This window comes from Macrotis lagotis, chromosome 1, assembly GCF_037893015.1.
Source record: "Macrotis lagotis isolate mMagLag1 chromosome 1, bilby.v1.9.chrom.fasta, whole genome shotgun sequence".
NCBI lineage: Eukaryota > Metazoa > Chordata > Mammalia > Peramelemorphia > Peramelidae > Macrotis > Macrotis lagotis.
This window is the reverse complement of record NC_133658.1, coordinates 886,181,809-886,204,866: the sequence shown is the minus strand read 5'-3', so window position 1 is coordinate 886,204,866 and position 23,058 is coordinate 886,181,809. Positions and strand designations below refer to the sequence as shown.

The 23,058-nt window shown below is 43.7% G+C and overlaps 1 protein-coding gene across 2 annotated transcripts; it reads right to left on the bottom strand.

Annotated features, from left to right (window-relative positions):
* Positions 1–5,435: 5,435 nt before the first annotated feature.
* ERRFI1 (ERBB receptor feedback inhibitor 1) lies at positions 5,436–22,541 on the bottom strand. Of its 2 annotated transcripts, XM_074218552.1 has the most exons (4): positions 22,390–22,541; positions 9,501–9,693; positions 9,141–9,217; positions 5,436–8,087 (listed from the first exon to the last, which is right to left on the bottom strand). In XM_074218552.1, the coding sequence occupies exons 2-4, from the start codon at positions 9,620–9,622 to the stop codon at positions 6,895–6,897; spliced, it is 1,392 nt and encodes a 463-aa protein (XP_074074653.1). In that variant the 5' UTR covers positions 9,623–9,693; positions 22,390–22,541; the 3' UTR covers positions 5,436–6,894. The 2 variants fall into 2 exon arrangements, with proteins under 2 accessions (XP_074074653.1, XP_074074654.1); XM_074218553.1 differs by lacking the exons at positions 9,501–9,693; positions 22,390–22,541 and adding an exon at positions 8,438–8,760.
* Positions 22,542–23,058: the final 517 nt, after the last annotated feature.

Here is a 23,058-nt window from a genome sequence, read left to right as displayed (position 1 = left end):
AGACAAAATTCAAGGCACATGAGTGGCTTAAGATGTAAAATCTTTATCATTTGCCCTTTTGTTTCTCATATGGTCCTGGCAGTCCATGAAGCAGTGTTAGGCAAATCAGTTAATAATATGCCATGACAGACAATGTGCTAAGAGTTGGAGATACAAAGAAAGGCAAAAGATAGTCTCTGCCCTCAAGGAGCTGACAGTCCAATGGGGGAGCCAACAGCAAACAAGCTCTACATAGGGTAAATGGGAAATAATTACCCTCTGAGGGAAGGCACTAGAATTCAGAGGGGTTAGGGTAGGTTTCCTATCTGGTGCTACCATGGCAATCAAAGGCAGGACTCGAAACTCAATAAATCTAGGAGCTTTTTAGGGGTCAATTAAATGTTTGACTAAATAAATATCCAAATATCCAGAAAAAAGGTTCCCACCCCTGCTAGAAGGATAAAGTTGAGACTTGAAGGAAGCCAGGAAGCAGAGGAAGGAGATGGGGACTTAAAGGGGATAGCCAGGGAAAATTCTCCAATCAAGAGATGGCGGGTCTGGTACCTGGAATAGCCAGAAGGTCAGCATCACTGGGCAGAAGAATAGGTGTCTGGGAATCAAGTGTGATTCCCAGGAAGGGAATTCCCCACAAGGAAAGGTAGGAAGTAGGTTGTGAAGGGATCTGAAGGCGAAAACAGAGTATTTTGTTGATCTGGGAAGTGATAGGGAGCCAAGATTTATTGAATTGAGGATATATAGTAAGTTTTCATTTCTGGAAAAAAAGAATAAACTTAAACTAGATCTATGATTTCACTGAAACAGGGAACTTTCAGAAAAGAAAACTTCCCTCTGTCATTGCAAGTCAGCAGTGAACAATCTTTCTGAGTTGTTCAGAGCACTGAAAAGTGACTGGCCTAAGGTCACAGTCTGTGACAGAGGCAGGTCTTCCTGTTGTCAGTTGACCCTAATTCTTACACCATGTTAGCTTTCCAGTCTATAACAGACTTAAAGAAGGTAAAAATTGGAGCACTTCAATTAGAAAATATGAATTAGCTATTAAAATGTAGACAGCATTGCCTCACAAAAACAAAAACAGGGAAATGTAGGCAGTAATAGGTTAAGCATTACATTGTTAGTCTCATCACTTAAATCAAAATCAGGCAGGAAGAGTTGTGAATATGCCATTGCAGGGCAGCTAGGTGGCACAGTAGGTAGAGCACCAAGCCTGGAGTTAGGAAGACCTGAATTCAAATCCAGTCTCAGATACTAACTATGATCCTGAGCAAGTCACCTTAACTCTTTTTGCCTTGGTTTTCTTATCTATAAAATGGACTGAAGAGGGAAATGACAAACCACTCTAATATATCTGCCAGGAAAATCCCAAATGGGATCATGAAGAGTCAGAAATGACAGAAAGACAACTAAACAAGAGCAAATAAGAAAATGCAAAATAAATCTGACTTAACAAAAATCCAAGTCCACATCTCCCCTGTGCTTAGCACATAATTGGTGTTAAATAAATGATTTATCCACTGGCCTGTCTCCACCCTTGTAGATTTCTTGTACTTCAGAAAATTCATTATGGAACCTTGGGAAAAAGTTTTTTGTTTTTTTGTTTTTTAATATAGGTCTGTTATAAAGAGTCATGCTTTTCTTGGAACTTGATATAATTTGTATAAAAATGATTCACTTGACTTAGGAGTTGTTTATATTCCCCTGGGGGTAACTTTGCATTTATTTGTAATGAGAACTGAACCAATCTCCAGTTCTTGGACCATGTGAGCCTCTACCACCCTAGTTCTTCTAAACATTCAGACATGTAATTAGAGGCCCTTGTGTGAAGATGACGTGGCACACTGACAAGTCTTATCATGTGTCTGACGGAGGTGCCTTGGCTGAGCCCGGTTCCCTCCACAGCCTACTGGATGGCACTAACTCATGGGAGGCGCTATCAATTTCTCATCTGGTCGGCCAGGAGCTCTTTATCAATTCCCAATCAGAGACAGCATGTACAAGAACATCAGTTCACCCAAGAACATTCGGGACAGTCAGGAATTCAAAACACACAATGTATCTTTCTTGTGCATGTTCAGAGGAAGGAAGATGATGTGGGGAAAGCTCAGACTTCCAGAAAAGGCACCAGCTGCCCATCATCAAAGGAAGGCAAACAAAAGATGAAAATGCCACCTTGCTCCCACTGCTGTTCCCAAAGTATACACAGTAACTGATATACACGGAGGGGCTCCCAGATCTTAATTGTTGGTGGTAGTCAGAAATAATGGTCCAGACTTAAGTGAATTGTTGAATAGTTCATTGTTAGGTAATCTAAATAGCACAGATCTAAGTTTTGACTGGAGGAAGTAGGAGAGAATCCTAAAGAGAAACCAACTAGCTAGACAAAGATCTAGGTTTTCCTATTAGAAGCCACGCTTTCTAAAACTTGCTCTCCTGGTCAGATTTCTTGCAGGGGAATCACCACTAAGGTGCCTAGAAGAGGAAGATCTACCAGTTAATTTTCTATAGCACCTACCCTGGGCCAGGAACTGTGTGCTAAGCGATAAAGAATTATGATCTCACTTGGTGCTCACAATAGCCCCATAGGATGGGTAGTATAATCCTTTGTTTATAGATGAGAGTACTAATAAATAGCTGCTATTTATATGGCACCTACTATGGATCAGGAACTGTGTCCTAAGCAAGAGAGATGGTAGTTATTATTACCCTCCTTTTACAGAGGTGAAGTGACTTGCCCAGAGTCACATAGCTAATCATTTTAAGAGACCAAATTTGAACTTCCCAACTCCAGGTCTAGTGTCCTTTAAGAACACACTCATTTCCTTAAAAAGTCTACCTGCTTCCTTGTGAATAAATGACAGTCAACTGGCTTCTTCTGAACTAGCAAGGATTTCTTTGTAGGTATGTGCGATGTTGCAGATGCTCTTAGAAGAGAGAGAAAGTGAAAGAAGGCTTGTGCTTGCATCAGGGTGCTATTCTGGACCAGAATCTTGGTGGCATACAAACAGCCATTACGCAGCTTAACAGATTAAGCATAGCCTGCTACAAAAAAAGATGGGCATGCTAGTTCCCACCCTTTTATTTAACAACCAAATTTCATCACATATCCCAAAATAGTGAGGAACCAAAAAGTGCTTTGAACTATCCAAATATAAACACATTCAAAAAACCGGATTGCCCGCTCTCCCTATGCCTGCCCACACACACACACACACACACACACACACACACACACACTCCAAACAGACCCCTTTGAAAATGTGATGGTTGTGTTTGGAAAACACTCATAGGCCAGAAGGGACAAAACTTTCCTGCCAAGTTTTCTGCTGGGAAACAGAAGAGTGAAAGGCCCACAGCAGGACAAGCACCCCTACAAACCCCACGCTCTGGGGCTGAATCTACCCTTTGCCTTTTGGTTTTCCAGAGACAGAAGTCTTGATGGTGATGCCAAGTCCTTAAAAGAAAACTGTCTCACTAATCCCTGAAGCTTATTTATTTCCCTATGGTCTTCACCCATTAGACTGTAAACTTCTTGAGGGCAGAGATCTGACTTGTCTCTTTCTGTATATGCAGCTGAGACTAAATAAATGTTAACTGATTGACAATGCTAAACTACACATACAATTTTGGTATCAAATGCTTTTTTTCCCCTCCAGTTGCTGACTTTTACCCTGGGCAGATAAAAATCAATGCCTCTTAATTCTACTTCTCATTGTCAATCAATTTCTACTGTTTGTCCATTTTTATGTCCAACACTTTAGAAATGCTAGCATTCAAATAAAAGCTTCATTAGTTTTTAAGAAAGGAAGAGATTGCACAGTGCCAATAGCAAAACTGGAGACCAGGAGGAAAAAAAAGAATTTGCAATGGAATAAGGATCTGGGTTCAAATCCCAGCCAGGCTACCTATTCTTCACATGACCCTGGGTAAGTTATTTGTCTGGGTTTCAGATAATTATTTTTTTAATGGTTTTTTTTAGGGTTTTTTTTTTTGCAAGGCAAGAGGGTTAAGTGGCTTGCCCAAGGCCACACAGCTAGGTAATTGTTAAGTGTCTGAGGCTGGATTTGAACTCAGGTACTCCTGACTCCAGGGCCAGTGCTCTATCCACTGCGCCACCTAGCCTCCCCCCAGATAATTATTTTTAAACTATTCTAATAAAATTTAAAAATTCAAATTAGGATTTTAAAAAAAACGTGTACCAAAAGCAGTCCCTATATGTCCGATTTCTTTCAATAGGCACATAGAACACATTCACTCTCCTTAAGTAAACTACCAGTTGCTTTTCAACCAATGGAGCCTAATGGGAGGACTCCGAACTTAAGCAGCTTGATTATGTTAAGCCCTGAGATAACAGCCCTTTCATCCCAAGACTAAGAAGCCAGCTAACTTAATTTTCTTATTTTAGTTAGAACTTGTTTTGAGATACAGAATTTAATCATGTATTTGTGAAGATGGAAAATCAGCAACTGTAGCTAAGATAATGCCCTTAAATACATATAACCCAGTATGCAGTTTTCAATGTACTTTTTCAGAGTTTTTTGGGGGGGGTGATGATATGATAAAGATAAGATGGGTAGTACCCTGATTTTGCTGAAAAGGAACAAGGCTCAAAGAGGTTGTGACTTAGCTGAGATCATTAGTGGGATACCTACAACTAAACTACCCATGTCTCCTGACAGCAAGACCATCTACAACCACTCAAAATATCATGGAGTTGGTCCAGAAGGCAAAAGATCATTTGAGTAATCTGGGAAGGACTTACAAGATAATTCTAAGGAATCATAAAGACAGGCCAACAGTTTATTAGGGGAAGGTTGCAAGTTTAAGAAACAAGGAAAAACCCATGAGAAAGAAAACAGGGAACAAGGGGGGCAGATGGATAGTAATTCATCTAAAATTTCATCTAAAAAGGAGAAAGATGGATATATATTTAAGAGCTACAGGTCAAAGAACATCTGGAAAAGTTTGAAGATTTGGATAAAGAAAAAGATCCCTTAAGATCAGACTCACCTTCAAGTTCTTCTGGAAACTCGGGGACCTAATCAGCCTGCACTGACTGCACTGAGTCTGCCTTAGTAAGGAACAAATCTCATCTTCCAAGGATCCACAACTATCCATTTTTGTGGAGCTAAAATCCTTGCTGGGAGTTAGGCCCTCAAGAAAACTTTCTGAGGACATTCAGCTTGTTAACTAATGATTAGGCAGAGAGAATGAAACCACTTCATGTTAGTTGTGTCTATTGACAACAAGGTTAACTACTAAAGGTGAATCCAACTTCAGGCTAACTCTCCACATAGTGTCCAGGGTTCTTCTCTCCTGTTGCTATCTCTCTGAGATGGGAATACATTCCAAGTGACATCCATGGATGTAAAAACAGATCAAAATTTACGAGAAAGTTCAGATAACCAGGAAGCAAGAAACATGATGAATGGTATCATAAATAAGTATTATAACTTTATTAAAATGAAAAGACATATTATTCAAAATAATGCAACAAAATGAATAAAATCCTTTGTCCAATACTGTACACATGATGCAGAAATCAGTGCATTTTCTATAGCATGTTTTCACCTTCATTTAGTCTGTACTAAAATATAATAAGCTTTAAATAGCTCAAATAAGATCATTCAGCAGTTTAAACTGTAAACAGCTTGTTTTGACTATTACGAACATCACGAGCACCTTTCCTTCTGTGCTTCTCCAGAGAGGATAAATACACTGAAAGCACGAGAGAAGGGTGAACACAAGCAATGGGTGCAGACTTGGAAGCAGTGAATCAGATCTTTTGCTCAGGTTTTTTACTGTCAAGGGTGGAAGAGGACAATGTGACATCTTGTAGTAAGACTCAATGTGCTGTTGGTCAGTGAAAGTGTTTCACTTGGAAAGCAAAACCACCTCCAGAAAATACTGAATAGAAACCAGCAACACAAGGCCAGCTTGTGTTGTATTTCCGGTTATTAATACAGTCTGAAGTTTAAAAAACAAAAACAACAACAACAACAAAAACAAAAGCCCACCCACCCAAAAATGAGAAGAGATTCTGGATCTGTTTCATCATTGGCTATGAACTGACAGTGTGAACACCACCATGCCTTTCCATCTGGAAGAGGCTAATGCATCCCACTGCCTTGGGGAGAGAAATTGGCATTTTTTTCTGTAATGTGCTGTTTTAGTGGGTAAAAAGAACTTTGAAGGCACCATTAAGGGGGGAAAAAGTCTAATACTATGTGATGTTACCTACTCATTTGGCTTTCTTTCCATTTTTCCAAGCAGGAGATATGTACAAGTAGCATAATATTTCCCAATTTTTTTTTAAAAAAGCCAATCAGACTTTATGATCTTTTTTTTTTTAAATGGGCCATGTTCCTCACTAATGTAGGCCCAGGATTTTGTGGAAAAGTCAAACTCAAAAAAAAAATAAAAAAGGAAATCAAATATCAAAGCCCCCAATCCCACTAAAACAGAACCTTGTGTGGTTCTGAAAGAAACAATACTGTCCTTTCACTTGCTCAATTTTCAGTCTGGCAGCACAGTCTCATTTCTACAGCTTGTATTTTTTTTAATTACTCTGAATATATATATATATTACTCTAAGATAGTAACTAATTGGTTAACCTGTAACTATGGTTATACCACAAGTTCCTATATAGATATATATAGATATATATATAGATATATATATATATAGATATGTTTCCCCTCCCCCCAACATCACATCTTTAAATTATAGACTTGACTAGAAAGACTTTTCTCCAAAAGAAAATTGAGGGATACTCCTAACAACACCTTACAGTTGATTTACCATTTTCTCTTCAAGACAGAGAGACTTCAGCTGTTTACTTTGCCAGCGGGAGCTCATCAGGCTCGCTCTGGGCCGTGGCTGAATGATATTCCCAGAGTTTAGGGAGAAACCACATAGGATAAATGTTTGCGCTTCCCCTGGCTCTCGAGGTCCATTTTAGCTTTGGAGTCCAGCTTTTCTGTTGCTGCAGCCGCCCTGCAGTCACCGGACGGCGGCTGAATGGGGGCACTTGCAGCGCTGGTTTCTTCTGTTTCCCTAAAGAATTTCTCATATTTGTCCAGATAGGGTGGCCGCTCAGGCAGCAGGTAATAATGCGTGGAACTCACCTTCTTTCCATTTTCAATGATGGGCAGAATGCAAGGACCCTTGCTGGTGGATCCTTCACTGTTCTGTCTCTGTAACGCTTTGCTGCTGACATATTTGGGATCAGGAGCAAAGCTCTGCGTAGGGGGCATGACCCCATTGAGGTAAGATGGAAGGCTTTTCGGACTCGGCGTCCGGGAGTTACTCCGCGACAAAGGTTCTCTGGGAGGCACTTTGGGAGGCCTGTCTTCATCGCTATATGTGCTGGACGTAACTTCCGCTGACCACCTTCTGTAGTCTGGCTTCACTGGCCTTGGAGGTATGGGAACCCTAGGGGGGACTTCTGGTTTATCTTCATCTGAAGGAGGAGAAGCTCCATGCAAGTGATTGGACAGCCTCACGGCTGGCTTGTTGAAGGATCCAGCGGGTCCCGAATGGGACCTGCGCAATTTCCGGTGGGACTGCTGAAGAAGGGGGGCCGAGCTTTGTACACTTTCATGTGGGTCAGACGTTGTGCCTTCTGGAGCCGGGGCATCAAAATAGGCATAATTGATCTGCCCACAGCCACGGAAGCTTCGCCTGCTGGGAACCCCATATTTAAAGACAGAGAACGTATATTCTTCTAAGAGGAAGTCTGTGTCCGAACTGGTCAGGAATTCCACCTCACAGTCTGTGTCATCTGGAGAAAAGTCCTCCGAGATAGGCAGGGGTGGCAGGGGCCTGGAACCCCGCTCACAAGAAGTCACTGAGGAGAAGAGGGAAGCCCCACTTTTCACGGGTGTGAGGGGGGGACTCTTAGAAGCAGCACAAACCCCATTCACAGAGAGTTTCTTAACACCACAAGCAACGTGGTCCTCCTCACTCTTTCCAAAGTGTTCGCTTGGGGGAATGATGAGAGGAGGCAAGCCAGACTTCATCTGAGAAGGAGTCCTGAAACAGTTTTCCGCGAAGCAATGGCCATTCACTGGGACAGGTTTTGAAATGTGCCCTAGAATAAACAGGAGATGTTAGCACCAGATCTCGTTTTCCCACTGTGTGCGGTGGAGCCCCAGCTATCTACACCCTGGGCAACTTTCTGCCTAACCAAACACCTCTATTAGGGAAATACTTTCCTGGTGTAACCCTGAGAACACTCAGTCAACGATGGGTGTAATTAGAGAACAGAAGATTGTTCATGTGCATGAACTGGTTCAAAGAACAAATTATCTTCTCTATCTCCTTTTGGACAGGAGCACAGCGCACACCCACACATCTCAGGCAAACGGTGTGACGTGTGCACAATTCGCAGAAGGCGAACAGCATATAATTTATAAGAATACCACACAGCCCCAGCCTCACCATTTCAGAAGGTGACAACACAAGGTAGGCAGGGCACGAGGGAGATAAGGAGAGGACTTGGCAGCTCCATCCTCGGGATTGCAACAGGGGATTCCTGGGCTCAGCTGATAAGCAGCTCTTGACAGGATCTACAGGCCAGGACGTTCCCACTCAAAGTGCACTCCGCAGCCTTCTCCTCTGCCCCCACGCCTCCCTCTGCAGCTCTCCAAGAGGGCCGGCATGCAGGCCAGCTCCCTTCCCATGGGAGAGATGAGGAACTGTAGCCAGGCTGCTCCTAGGTCATTCACCATCATTGCTGGCCATGATGACAACTGAATTCCTGTCTAAAAGAACCCAGGCTTTGGACTCGGGTTAATACAGAGGCTGCAGCTATCAAAAAGTTATCTCTCTGAACTCTGCTCGAGGTGTTGGGTCTCTTTAATTGGACTTGAAACTGGAGATCGAGGATCTCCTTGACTTTATTTCCCCCCTCTGATGCTCAACACAGTATAGGATACATAGTGAATATCTCTTCAAAAAAAAAAAAAGCCACCTCTTTTCCCACCCAACTGCTGCCACTAGAGGTCAGGAGACTGTTCTGAATGTTTCAGGATGTTCTTCATTTTTTTAAGATGATGCCACAGGACATAACACTCCTCACTCCTAACTTCACCCCCAGATACTTCAATTCCACTTGACTCCAACTTTCAAGAGAGATACATACCAAAGGATGTTAGGTGCTGCTGGGTGGTGGAATTCAGGTTGTAGGCCATGGTTATTGGGTCAATATTTAAAAAGTTGCTAAAAAGAAAGACACGTTTCAATTAGTCACAAAAACAGCAATCAGAGCACTCATGTCTCCTTTGTAAAAAATTCCTGCAGGGTAATCAGGGTTAAGTGACTTTCCCAGGGTCACAGGTGGTGAGGGAGGCCAGTTTTGAACTCAGGGCCTCCTGACTCCAGGGCCGGGACCCAATCCACTGACTCATGTCTCCTTTAAACAAAACAAAGCCAAGGTGGAGCCCAGATGGGGCAGGCCTCACAGGGACAAGGCAGATTAGCAGGAGACTCTCTCCCCACTTACTTCTCAAACCCTTTACGGCCTCCCCAGCAGGTCTTCAGACTTCCCATGGCTTGGCCATTCCGCAGAAATCCTGTCTTTAATGGGACTCTGATTTCCTGAGCAGCAACTCCCGCTGTTGACATTGTGCTTTATTCTCGAAGTTTCTGAGCTTTTGTAGCACAGGGATTTTCAGTTAACCGGCGGCTTTCATTCCCTTAGAGAAGAAATGAGGATGGGAGCGTTACGGAGTGACTGAAATTTTCAGGGTAAAACATTTTCTCATTCAGGCACAAAGGGGTTAGCTAAAGGCCCAAGAAACCCAGACAAGAAGGAATCTCCAGGACTGACTTAACAACCAAAGTTACCAAAGGGAGTAAAGACCATGTTGGTAAGACCCCAAGCCTTGAGTGTTCTGGCAGAGGGGGCGGGCGAGGAGCAAGGGAAGGGAGCTGGTGCCAACAAAAGCAGACTTGACTGCAAGGGCATGGGGCAGATAGTGTGGCACAAGGGCCATGCTGGAGGTGAGTCAAAGCACACCAGCCTTTGTCTAACCTTCCAGTAGATCTGCCCTCCCGTAACTGGATGTCTGAAATGTCCATCCTGACTACTCCCTACTCCCCTCACACCTCTGGGAAAGTCCTCCACATCTTCCAAGAGCAGCGCCGGGAAGCAAATAGCTAGACACTTGCTATCTGTAGGCCTCAGATTCCTCTGCTTTGGGACTTCTTTAGCACTAGATCTATCACTAAGACCTGATGTCTAAATTAAAGACATAGGACTAATTCTAAGGTACAGCACCAAGGTGACCTATACAGAAGCATTTGTTTTGACTCAATATTTGTTTCGGCCATGCACAGAGAGAGCCATCCAGTTATTTCCTTACTTAAGATTGCTGTTCAACTATGTCTGACTCTGTGACCCCATTTGCAGTTTTCTTGGCAAAGATAGTACTAGAATGGTTTACAGTTTTCTCTCTTTAGCTCATTTTACAGAGGAGGAAAATGAGGCAACCAGGATGAAGTGACTTGCTCAGGGTCACACAGCTAGTCTCAGACTAAATTTAAATTCCTGACTCTAGACCCAGCGCTCTATGCACTGTATCATCCAGCTTCCCCTTTCCTTAAGATACCAGTGGCTACTTCTGCAGACCGTCTCATTTCCAGGATCCTGTGAAAATCAAGTTCTGCAAGTTTACTGGCTTCAGAAGAGCTATCCTATTCAGTGACCTACTCCTTGCTCCCCTCCCCCACTTTAAAAAATAAAACCACACAGATGTAAAAGTACATTCTTCACATTCTCCTTGGTGGAATGCTGGATAATTCAGGCCTTGCCTAGCTCTAAGCCATGAATTACATAGGATGTAAGCAAACTTTGCCTAATCTAGGGGTTCCCAAACTTAAGGCTACCCCTTTCCAAACTCATTCCATTCCTAGGGTCCTATTCACAGCCCTCTGCACTACCCAAATCATTTGTTCAAAATTCACCAATTACTGGTAAGGTGGATTTATCCCTTCAGTAAGAAACAGAAGTCTATCTCATTATCAAACACAAACTTTACTGAGCCCCTAACATGTAATTATTTCACCTAAAGGCCTTAAAAAAAATATTTTCGCATCCTTATTTCACATCAGAAAGGCTGCTGGTATGTTGACGTTCTATGGGTCCCAAACTAGAGTGGGTCAACAGAAATCAATGACAGAGCTGGCCAAGAGCGCCTTGCTCTACTTAAACCAAGACCACAAAGAAACATCAGCGTTCCTCTTCCAAAGCCAGATTGGTGTGAGCTCATTGCTATGCAAGGTAATGATCTGAGCAGGGCTGGAAACCAATTTCAGAAAGGCGTGGATTTCCTCCCCCATTTCAGCACCCAACAAATAAATGCCACTTGTTTTTTAAAGCAAAATTACCACAGAATTCGGCTGGGCTAGGGAGGGTGATTGGATGCTAGCTTATGGATTCTGAGCAAGTGAGTTTTCTCTCCATTTACTACTTCTTGAGTCAAATGAGGCTGTAGAAAGCCAAAAAAAAAAAAGTCACCAGTTTCCATCTCTCTTGTCCCCAGACCAGCTGTCAGCACATTAGTCCTAAGTAGGCCTATGGTGGTTTTTCTAAGCAGGCTACAAGCACTGGCAAGACCATAGGGAAAGTATCTGTGGTAATATAAAAATGAAAGGCAAGATAGGAAGGAGAATATGGTATTTAAGTAGTTTGAAAGCACCCGTATGAAGATCGCTCATTCAGATTACAGGAAAAAGCCGCAGGCCATTCTGGGAGGCCCAGCCCCCACCTGTATGCCCGCCAACAAGCACTCCTGGTAATTACTGTGTGTCAGCCTCCTAATGCCATCTAAATCTTAGCTTTCAACAGAATGATTGTGTAACTATTCCCTGTTCTGAAATTGCCTTGGAATTTTAGGCTTACATTTCAATGGACACTTAAAACTATTTACACATTCTAGGAAAAGTTATTTTTCAATCATTGTTTCCATCACCTACTTGTTAGCTTTCTGAAGGGAAAAAAAATTTTTTTATATATAAAAGAATTGTATTCACTGAGCCAGCTCCCTCCTAACCACAATAGTGTCTTTGTGTATTCATAGAAGGTTGACCTGCCTCTAAATTTCAATGGGGAATTGTGAATGGGCCATGTTATGAAACTGTCCGAACTTCCCACTAGCTTGAATGGCAGACGTGAGGAAGGCAATATAATTGCATGTTCTCCTCAAATGGAAAAATAGCCTTGGATGGTGGATTCAAAAGGGCAATGTGCCACATGGGAAGAGACAAACAATTTAATTTGTGTTCATCATCACAGATTATAAGCTCCCTAGGGTCAGGTCCATATCTCATTAGAAAAAAAATATCTCTCTATGGCACATAATAAACTAAATAAATATATCACAGAAATGAAATAGATGGAAAGGACCTCAGAGATCACTTGATGCCAAGTCCTTGTTTGACAGGTGCAGAACAGACTCAGGGAGGTTAGGGTCTTTCAAGTCCCTTAGTAGAAGGCTGGGATGCAAACTCAAGTCTCCATGACTTCCACCTAGAGAGTGCTCCTTCCACTGCCCCAACAGAGACCGGAAAACCTTAATTAAGATGAACAACTGCCTTCCCAATACAACTTATATTCTAATATTCACAATCAATAAGATGAATCTCAAGTTTATCAAAGAACCAACCTCAGGTAGTTTATCTCAATAATATTCATCACAGTGAGTTCCTACATGGTTCGGTTTCAATTTTAGTTCTGGTTTAGAATTCTTTGGGAAGCAAAGAGAATTAAAAAAAAAATCTTTGCAGGGAAATGAACACCTGAAAATGCAGTATTACCATTCTACTGCTATGAAATGACAAAATTATGAGTAGATTGAGAAGTGTTGGGCAGTCCAATCTAGGTTCAGGACCAAAAATCCCAGGGTCCCAAAACTCCGGTTTCCTAAAAATTTACCATCCAGTCTTGAATCTTCATTGGGCTGTCAAAAATCTAGCAGCTCCCAAGGTAATACTCTCTCTCAGCATTGTACTTCACAGGCAGTCTGTTGAAAGGGGCTCTGTGGTGGAGGCAGTGGTGGCTCCTTAGAGGTGAAGGGTCTCACCCTTGGTCATGCTCGGGCATCCAATGGCACCGTGGGAAGCTGACCCCAAGTCCAGATCTGCTTCTACCACACCATGCTCTGCCATTGTCACATGACCAAAAAGGCCTACACGAGGAAAGCACCATATAATTACGGCCAAATTAAAAGAAAATTTGCTTCCCATTCTTGCCTCTTTTAAAAATAATTACTATACTAAGGCTCACTGGTTTAGATGGACGGCTTTGTTGCAGCCCAGGGAGCCCCAGATGTTGCTGGAACCCAGAGAAAGTTTGGATGGAAAAGGACTGGTGTTAAGTTGATATTAATGAATAACATCAGAAAAAGAAAACTACCAAATAATAAGGGGCAACAATCTGAAGGAGAACTGAAGTTTATTGTTATCATACATAAAATTCACCTATTGATTATATGTTTAAGTGGATTTTCCAAATTCTAAAAATGGAATATTTTTGTAGACTGACTACTATTTCCAAGGCTGCAATCTAGTTTATGTGGAGAAATCAGAAGGTACTACAAAGGTCATTTCCTGCTAAATGAATTTCAGACTTCCCTAATCTTTTGCTTCCTAGTAATAATAAACAAATACAAATGGAATTACGATGAATGCTTTACAATTTACAAAGGGCTTTCATTCTATCAATTCAAACATCTATTAAGCCATTAGGATATGTAAGGATGTAGCTAAGCACTAGGGATTGAAGCAAAAATGAATAAGATAGCATCCCTCTTTCAAGAAGTTTATAATCTAATCTTCTGGGAGAAGTAAACTGTGGAGACACATTAGTACAGGGCAAATTTGGGAATTAGTAGCTAGGGGATATTACAAGAGAAAGCTTAAGGGAGGGTCAGCCAGAGGTCTGGGCCTCAGGTTATAAGGTCCAAGTCAGCATTTGGGAAGCAGCTATCTATCACAAAGGCAAAGGAATCTATTTATTCTGTAAGAAACAATGAACAGGATGAATAAAGAGAAGCCTGGGAAAACTTATCAGAACTGATACAAAGTGAAGCAAGCAGAACCAGGAAAAACAATGTATGAGATGATTACGAGGTAAAAATGCAATAGTGTGGTTAGGATGACCTAGCTAAGTCCTAAAGAAAGGATGAAATGCATCTCCTTTCCTTCTGTGTAGAAGTGAAGAACTGTGGGTGCAGAATAGTGCAAGCACTCTTGTTTTTTTAAGTGCTTTCTGTTCTTTGTTAAAAGGAATGGCTCTCTGGGATGGGGGTAGTGTTGATAAGGAACAGAGAGAAATGAAAATCATAAATATCAAATAATTTCCAAAATTAAGATATGCTAACAAAGAAGTTTTAAGTGACAGAAGTGGACAGAGTGTATTCTTGGAGTATTAGCCAAGGCAAGAGAGGATGGGAATGACTCCTACCCCTAGGTAGGAGAGAGAGTTGGGGGGGGGGGGGGGGTCAAAACCCGGAGTCTAAAGTATTCCGTTTCACAGAAACTTGAAGTCTAGAGTCTGTGAGTGACCTGCCTAGGGTCCCAAAGGTAGGGGTAAGTGGCAGAACAGAGATCCAACCCTAATTACTCTGGCTCTAAATACAATGTTCTCTCCATTATACCAAGCTATAGCCTTCAAGTAATTTTACCAATAGAAAACAACAAACTTAAGCCTGCCACCATGTGCCTAACTTGAAAAAGATCTGGCTGAAGTTTAGAAAGTGTTTCGAAAACCCCTTGTGAAGAAGGAATTGACATTAACCTAGATTTGCTCACCTAGCCACCTGATCTCATTAATGAATCTCAGAGGCAATTGGGAGGGGGAGGGGCACATTTTTGTCATACAACTCATCCAGTTCTGCCCAGTGCTTCCTTATTTGAAAGTGTGATGTAACTTCCTCTTTTCAATCTGGTTTAGGAACCTGATTTCTGTTTATTCAGAGTGAAAAAAATGATCTCTTCAGACTTTTTAAACATTCTTCTATAAAACTACTCCAGTATCTATCTATGAGATCACATATTATATTTAAATGATCCTAACTACATCCTGGAGAATAGAAGGAGCTTGTACAGAAAAGACCTTAAGTGGCTTCACAGTGTGGACCCGACAAACTTCATGGGTTTTTGATTGTTTTTTGATTATACGAAGCTTGTGAAGAATGAACCACTGCTTAATTTTTAGGAGACCCCCATCTATGTTTTTCTTTCACGACATGACTATTTATGGAAATGTTTTGCATGATTACACATTTTTAACCTATATCAAATTACTTGCCTTCTCAATGGTGGGGGGATAGGAGGTGGGAAGACAGGAGAGAATTCAAAACTCAAAATTTTAAAAATGAATGTTGTAACTGGGGGAAAATAAAATAAAATTCAATTTAAAAAATTTTAGGAGACTCCCAGAGATGACCAGGACTTGTTATTCATATTTGACTTCAAGAAATTTATCTTTTTATCTAAGAAAGATATTCAATACCTCTTATTTGTAGAGTACTTAACAACTTGGCAAAGACATTTCCCTCATACTAAGTCAGTAATATAGGTAGAGTGACTGTTCATTCTGCAGATGAAACCAAAGTTCAGTGGCGTTAGGTCATGTTGCTGATGGTCATGCTGGCTAATGAATGAGTTGTAGTCAGGACCGTAGCTCTCAGCTGGTCAGTGTTCCTGGACCGCAGTGACCACCCCACCCCACCTCTGTTCTAATCAGAAAGAACTTGACTTATTGAAGCTAAGGTTTTTCACTTGCATACATTCTCCAATCAAAAACTCTAAACTTGGGTTTCTACTGAGATTTTCCTTCACTATAAGGGTTTTTTTAACCTGTGATCCATAAACTTGTTTTTTAAAAATATTTTGATTAAGTGCATCTAACAGTAACTGGTTTCCTTTGAAATCTTCTGTCTTTAAGTCTCTGTATTTAAAACATGAACGTGTGAAGCGATCTACAGGATTCACCAGACACTGCCCAAAAGATCCAGGGCACCAAAATAATTAAGAAGCCTGGCTTCAACAGGAGGCTTACTAGGAAACAACACATGGAATAGCCAAGTTACTGGAGAAATCTCCTATGCAGTAGTTACCTTGAAATGCTTCAAGTCTATCTGTCTGCATTATACAGGATTTAAATTTCTCTCCACCTTGGGATTTACCAGGAAAGTCCAACTTCTGACTGGGAAAGCTCTAAGTCTAGACTAGTGACAGACAGCAAATACATCTAAAATCCTAGGATCAGCCTTGATAAAATTCTTCAGGTGCCACAGCTAGACATGAAAGCCATCTAAGGAAGGCCTGGAGGAATCTAGATCTGTTCAAAAAAGAAGCACCCAGAAAGATGAAATCACAAACTCTGATCACGAAGTCTGAACTTGTGATGATACTTCTGCAGTCGTGTGAAGCTATCCTTCTCCAGAATTTTGGAAGGGTCACCATATGGGCATTGTCCCATGGATGGATAAGACTGAGCCAAAGACAGAAGGCCAAACCACTTGCCAAGGACAAGTGAGAGAACTCAGAAATAGAATTTACCAAAACCTAAAGACCCCTAAGTCTGATGCTGTAAAACCATCAGATCTATAGTTTCTATGAGAATTCTGAGAGATTTAAAAGAATTCTAGAGGCATTTTGTTTGGAGATATTCTAGATTTGATGTTAGTTGGGAAGTCCAAGAGTTCAAATTTGTCACTAACTAGTACCTCTATGGATGAGTAAGTTACTTAACTTCTCTAGCTTGTTTCTTCATCTGTAAAATGGGGATAACACCCAAGTATTCACACCTCACAAAACTGTTAAAGCTTAAATGAGAATACATATAAAGGGTCTTGAAAATTTCAAAGAATCATGTGAATGTTAACTATTCTATTAGAATTTTTTCTTTTAAGGAAGAAAAATGGCTAACTAAAAATAAAACAACCAAAAGAACCCCTTGGTTGATCACCCTAATCAAACCATTAGGTAATGGCTTTATACTCTTTAGCTTTCTGCAGTCACTCTACCTATATACTAAGCCCAGGCAGATTATTATCTAGACGTGTACTGTGATTGCCATATTAGCTTCCTTTCATAGCAGAGAGGCCTTTAAAACCTATTTAATCACTAGACTGTAAACTCCTTGTGGGCAAGGATTGGGCTTTATCATTTTTTATCTTATCTTGTCTAACACAATATTTTGTACACAGTGGTCACTTAAATCAGTCAGCATAAAATGAGCAGATGCAGGAAAAAGCATGGGGGTTGTTATGAATGGTCCAATGGGGATGGGCCTGAATGAACCAGAAGGTTCATTGGTAGCATGAGAAAGTCATTAGAATTATATTACAATTTTTACCAACACCCTACTCCATTGTACAGACACTTAATTTTAACTGTTAAATGTTCATTTTAACTTAATTTATTGATTATGGATACAAAACCACTGAACTTCTATTCTAGGTTCTATGACTTCTTAGCTGTAAGTGCCAAAACAGATTACTGGGCTCCTCTGCTTTGCAGCTTTGTACAAGGTCCTTGGAGGGCAGAGGAGTGCTCTTTTATCTAAATTCTGCAAGACTCTTCAACCTTAGAAAGACCTACCAAAGACTGCACTCTATGGAATTTAGGCTCACCTGAAAGCTCATCCTCTGAGAAGATACTTTACATTTACTGAGAAGAAAGAATGGGGCTAGTTAGGCCCTGGAGTCAGAAGGACTGGAGTTCAAATGTATCCTCAGACACTTACCAGTTATCTGATCCTGGGCAAGTCACTTAACCCTAATTGACTCAAGAAATAAAGAGAGAGACAGGGAGAAGGAAGGCTGACAAGAACTCATGAGCAAATTATTTCTGCAACAACAGCATGTCCAACTTTAATGGCAAAAAGGGATTTTTACCTTAGCAATACAAAATTGACTTGAACAACACTTGTTATGCATTTCATTTCTCTCTGTCCTTCCACCTTTACTACAATCATAAGGTTTTGGTTTCTGCATCAACTAAAAAAATCTCATATTTGAATTAAAAGAATTTCAAATGTGTTTCTTCTAAAGTTCTGACAAATGTGGGGCTGCTAGGTGGTGCAGTGGATAGAGCACTGGCCTTGGAGTCAGGAGTACCTGAGTTCAAATGTGGCCTCAGATACTTAATAATTACCTAGCTGTGTGGCCTTGGGTAAGCTACTTAACCCCATTTGCTTTGCAAAAAAACAAAAAAACAAAGTTCTGACAAATGAATTAAAATCTTTCCATCTGTGGCAATGGGCATGACACGCATTCACCCTGAAGCACTGTGGACCGAGCTTTGGTACCCAATAGATTCTATTCTAACTCCATGGTAGTGTGATCTAAGTTCTGCGAAGTTCTTTGGAAGGACCCTCAAGCTTCACCCTGAGACAAAGGCTCATCTTTTTCCCTACCAGTATTCTTCCTGGGAGGCCACAAGTCTGGTGGCAAGTCTTGGAATAATACTACAATCACTGATGAAGTGGAATTAGAGTCCCCCAAAGAGCAAAGGCAAGGTGCCTGGTGCATGAGCAAGGGCCAATCGATACCCTGCAAGCAAGGAAGTCCACAAAGTGGGTGCAGGGGGAGGTCAGAGACATGGGTGACTATTGATATGCTGGCTAACTTTGCTAGATTGCTTTTCTCCCCTTCTCTTTGGAAAATCCTCATTACAAGGGATGCTGGATCACTGGGGAGGGGAGAGGCAGATATCTAAGAATGAATCAGTAGGGCACAATCTCCCAGCCAAAAAAAAAAAAAACATGAATGACTAGGGGAAAAAAGAGCTAGTTCAGTCATATAGTTAGAGCAAGGGATGATAGATAAGCCAGCCTACATGCTCAACTCTACACATATACGTAGAGAACCGATGTGAGGAAATATACTGTGGTAAATTGATGGAAGGACTGGAGCCCCCAGGAAGGGCAGCTGACCTGACTGTTTCTTCCTTCTCCAGTTCTATTGCATCTCAAGAACACTATTCAATTCTACTGAGGGATCAGAATTGTTCCATGACTTCTGTAGCTGGCAGCCCGGTTCTGATCTTTAGTTTTAAAGGTGAGGCTCTTCTAGGCCTAGAAAAGCTAAGCAGTTACTGAATCTGGGTCTCCCTGCCTCCAAGGCAGGCCCTCTGACTTCAATGAGATTAAATTCAGCTTGTGGTCACAGTGGCGATGGAAATGGCAATTTTAAAAACTGACAACTGTTAGTCTCTAAAATGATTTTAGGAGATACTGGGTCTAAGTGCAGCAAATTCAAGGAAATGCAAACACTTGTTCATCCTGAGCTAAATTAAGTTTAGCACTGCAGTCTAAAGTCTTGTGTGTGGTGTATGTGTGTGTGTGTATTATATATGTATACATGGAAAAAAATCTACTCCTATAAATTATTCATTGACAGTTTCCTCTGAGCACATTTTTTAGGCAAAAGAATTTAATGACCTATGGGTGTGAAAGTCACTTCAGGGCAAGACCACTTGGTAGAGCTAGAATACAAAGCTTTAAACACACACACACCAGCAGCCTTGGACTAGTGGTATTTAATAAGTGACCTGGTGCACTCCATGTTCCAGAACTGTCACCGTGAGAGTGCCAGGAAAACAAAATAAAAGGACTAGTGGAAACCCACAAATGGGAAGGGAATTAGATTTCCTCTGTTCCGTGCACCCCTCCCCAAAGTTATTAGAGAGCCACTAATCCTAAGAAGGAGCCAGAAATTTGTTTCACCTATCACAATTTACTTCAGTAAAACCTCAAAAGCTAAGGTACCCAAACCAAGGTCAGCCACATTACCTCATTTGACATTCACCCCCCCCCCCAAGGTGATAGCAGAACAGCCACAAAATCCAGCTTCTCTGCCTCTCTGGTCCCATGTTTCTCTCCATTATAAATACAGGCTTTGCTTGCATTTATAAAAATCCTTCTATGGATCTGGGTCATCATTTGTTGTAGATGGTGAAAAGGAATCAGACAAAGGTTACATAAAGACTGGCTGAGACCCCTGAGCTACAGAAGCAATCAGGCAAGAATTCCAAGGTAATGACTGTTTCATTCTAAACTCTTAGAAAGCAAGGAGACAGAGGCCAGTTTGGAATGATCTTGTACAGCTAGAAGGCAGAGGATCCTGTGCTGGGCCTGGAGTCAGGAACTTGTTCAGTCCTTTCAGTTGTGTCTGACTCTTTGTGACCCCATCTAGGGTTTTCCTGGGAAAGATACTGGAGGGCCCAGGGCACTATCTACTGTCTCACATGGCTGTCCCAAGCCAGGAAGACCATCCTCAGACACTTCCTGGACAAGTCAACTTCATTCTATTTGCCTTAGTTTCCTTTCTTAAAATGAGAATAATCACAGTACCTACTTCCCAGGACAGCTGTGAGGATGAGATGAGACAAAAATTATCAAGGGCCTGGAACAGAATGCTTCTTCCCTTCTCTTTCCTGTAGAAGGATATGTTGAGGATATAATAAAACCTTTTTTGTGACTATCATTCCCAAGTACATAAATTTTGCTCTAAATTTTATTTTTTTTTAATGCTCCAAGGATTAGATGATGGAGGCAATTCCTCCACTGATACTAAATGCATCCCTTTCATTCAGATCAGCTTTGTGGTCCTATGGTGAAAAACAATGATGACAACCATGACATCTGATCATGACAAAATAAAAAATTTAACATCCAAACCCAAACTTAACTAAACTCTAATCCAAGTCACAAGAGCTATTTCAGAGTTATACCTGCCCCCCAAATTGTAAAACCTTTCTTTTTCTACTATTTTCCTCTGGAAATCTGGAGTGCTGCTCATACTATTTCCTTCCCCCTGTGATCACAGGGTCATAATAGATTTCAGAGTTGGCGGTGGAGCCTGACCCAAAGGAAACTGAAGCGGACCTGGGATTCAAATCCCAGGTCTTCTGCCCCCAGTCCGGCACTCACTCTTCCATAACATTTCTAGGTCCATCTGGCCTAGGCCAATAACTTACATTCAGGCTCCTAAAAGTCACCTGCTTGACCTGCTGCTAAAAGCCTATATTTATGTTATGTGAATAATGCCAGAAGAACACAAGGAGACTGTGTTTATCTAGGGAGTTATTCATTAGCTTTTGTGAAAGCCTGCCAAACCTCCCTGCCGAAGTGTGTTAAGCTAATTCCAACGATGGAGCATCCTTCCAAATGATCTGGATGAACAGAAGTGTTGTTTCCTTAGTGTAGATACTAAGCCGATGACATTCCAATTCCTGGAATTACCCTTGGCACCGCCTTTCCTCCCCTCAGCTCAGGTTCACCCTCCATAGCAACCTGCGGCATGTCGACGATCAAGTCCATTTCAAGCATGTTAATGCGCACCTGTAATTTCAGGTAACTTGCCTTTAAAGCTACTATTAGTGTGACCAGAAAGGAAGGAAGCATCAACCCAGTTTTAACTTCTCTGAAATAGTAACAGCGTTTTCACACAAAAGTCAAGACACGATTAGCCTTCACTCAAGTGATCAGAAAACATGCCCGGTGGTGTTGACCTACCTGCTACCTAGTGAAGAAAGGTCAGAAATCTCTTCAGATTTCTTCCAATCAAATAAATAGGATCACCTTTCACTCAAGCGATCCGTACCTGTGATCAGAAAGCGTGCCAAGCGGCTTTGTGGACTTGCTAAATACTGAAGAAAGGTCAGAAATTCCTTAAGGTTTCTTCCAATTAAATAAAAACGATGGCCCTTGGCTCGAGGGATGCGGAGTCCTTGCGATCCGAAGGCATGCCAGGTGGTGCCCCCTACCTGCTCACGGGGGGGCGCGGGCAGAAATCTCTTCAGATTTCTTCAGTCCAGCACCCACAAGCGACCTCCGCTCGGGCGGCCGGCGCCGTGACGGGGGCGGCCGGCCAGGGCAGAAATCTCCGCAGACTTCTTCCCACCCGCGGCACGCGCTCAGCCTGCCACTCCGGAGCGCCGCGCGTGTGGGGGCAGCGCGTGCCCCCTGGCACGCCGCTCGCTAAGGAGCGGAGGCTGGCCAGACACCTCCCACATGCCTGCCCACCGGGTCATGCTGTGGCGGGGTCCGCGCGCGGCCGCCGACGTGCCCCCGGCCCCGCGCCCAGGCCCGCGCCCGCCCGCGCCGCGTCCGCTCTCGCGTGGGGACGCGCCGGAGCGGGCACGGGGCACGGCATCCCGGCCCACAAAGGGAAGGGCCGGGCCCCGGCCTCCCGCCCGCGCCGCAGGTGCCGCTGCCCCCGCCGCCCCGGCGCCCTCGGGGCCGGGGCCGGGGGCGCGGAGGGGGCTCGGGGGCGGCCGGCGCGCGCGGCTCCGCCCCCCCCCCCCCCCCCCCCGGCCGCGGCGCCGCAGAACAAAGGGCCGCGGCCCGGCGCGCCCCTCCCCCGCCGGCCCCTCACCTCAGCGCCGCGCGGCGGCCGCCGCCGCCCCCCGGCCGCCAGCCTCCGTCCCGCGCATGTCCGTCCCGGCTGGCTCAGCGCCGCGGACAGGAGGGCAGGGACATTGCGCAAGCGCAGACGCCGCGGCCCGTGCGCAGCCCGAGTGCCCGCGGCTGGTCGGCTCCGGGGCGCCGGCGCCGCCGCGCGCCTTATGTAGCGGCCGGCGGGGGGCGGGGCGGGGGCGGGGCGGGGGCGGGGCCGTGACGTCCGCGCGCGGCCCGGCTCCTCCCCCTCGCCGGCGCCGCGGCTTAAAGCGGCGATGCGGCGGGGCCCGCGCGGCCCCCCGCCCCCCCCCGCCCCAGGCGGCGGGGAGGAGGATGCCGTGACGTCACCTGCACGGATGCGAGGGGGGAGGGGTCAGGCGCCAGCTCAAGGGACTCGGCCAAGGTCACACAGCCTTGACCCCCATAGACGCCTATTCAGTCCCCGCGTCCGGCAGGAGCCAAAACACAGCCCCGCCCTCCAGGGGCTTCAGCTCGAATGGGGGACCCCCAAGCGCGAGGGCACAGAGGAGAGGGCGCGGGCCGGGCCCGGGACAGAGCCCAAGGGGACGCCTGGGGCCGTGGCCTCGGGCAGCGTTAGTGGGAGGCGCCCCCCGGGCGGGGGAGCTCATGACCTGCTCGGGCTCAC

What these genes read in the sequence shown, in the direction of transcription:
- ERRFI1 (XM_074218552.1), bottom strand. Translation starts at nt 9,622, where the DNA reads ATGTCAACAGCGGGAGTTGCTGCTCAGGAAATCAGAGTCCCATTAAAG. An exon ending in GGCCGTAAAGGGTTTGAGAA is followed by an intron (nt 9,218 to 9,500) that starts GTAAGTGGGGAG and finishes CTTTCTTTTTAG; the next exon opens with CAACTTTTTAAATATTGACC. An exon ending in GCAGCACCTAACATCCTTTG is followed by an intron (nt 8,088 to 9,140) that starts GTATGTATCTCT and finishes TGTTTATTCTAG; the next exon opens with GGCACATTTCAAAACCTGTC.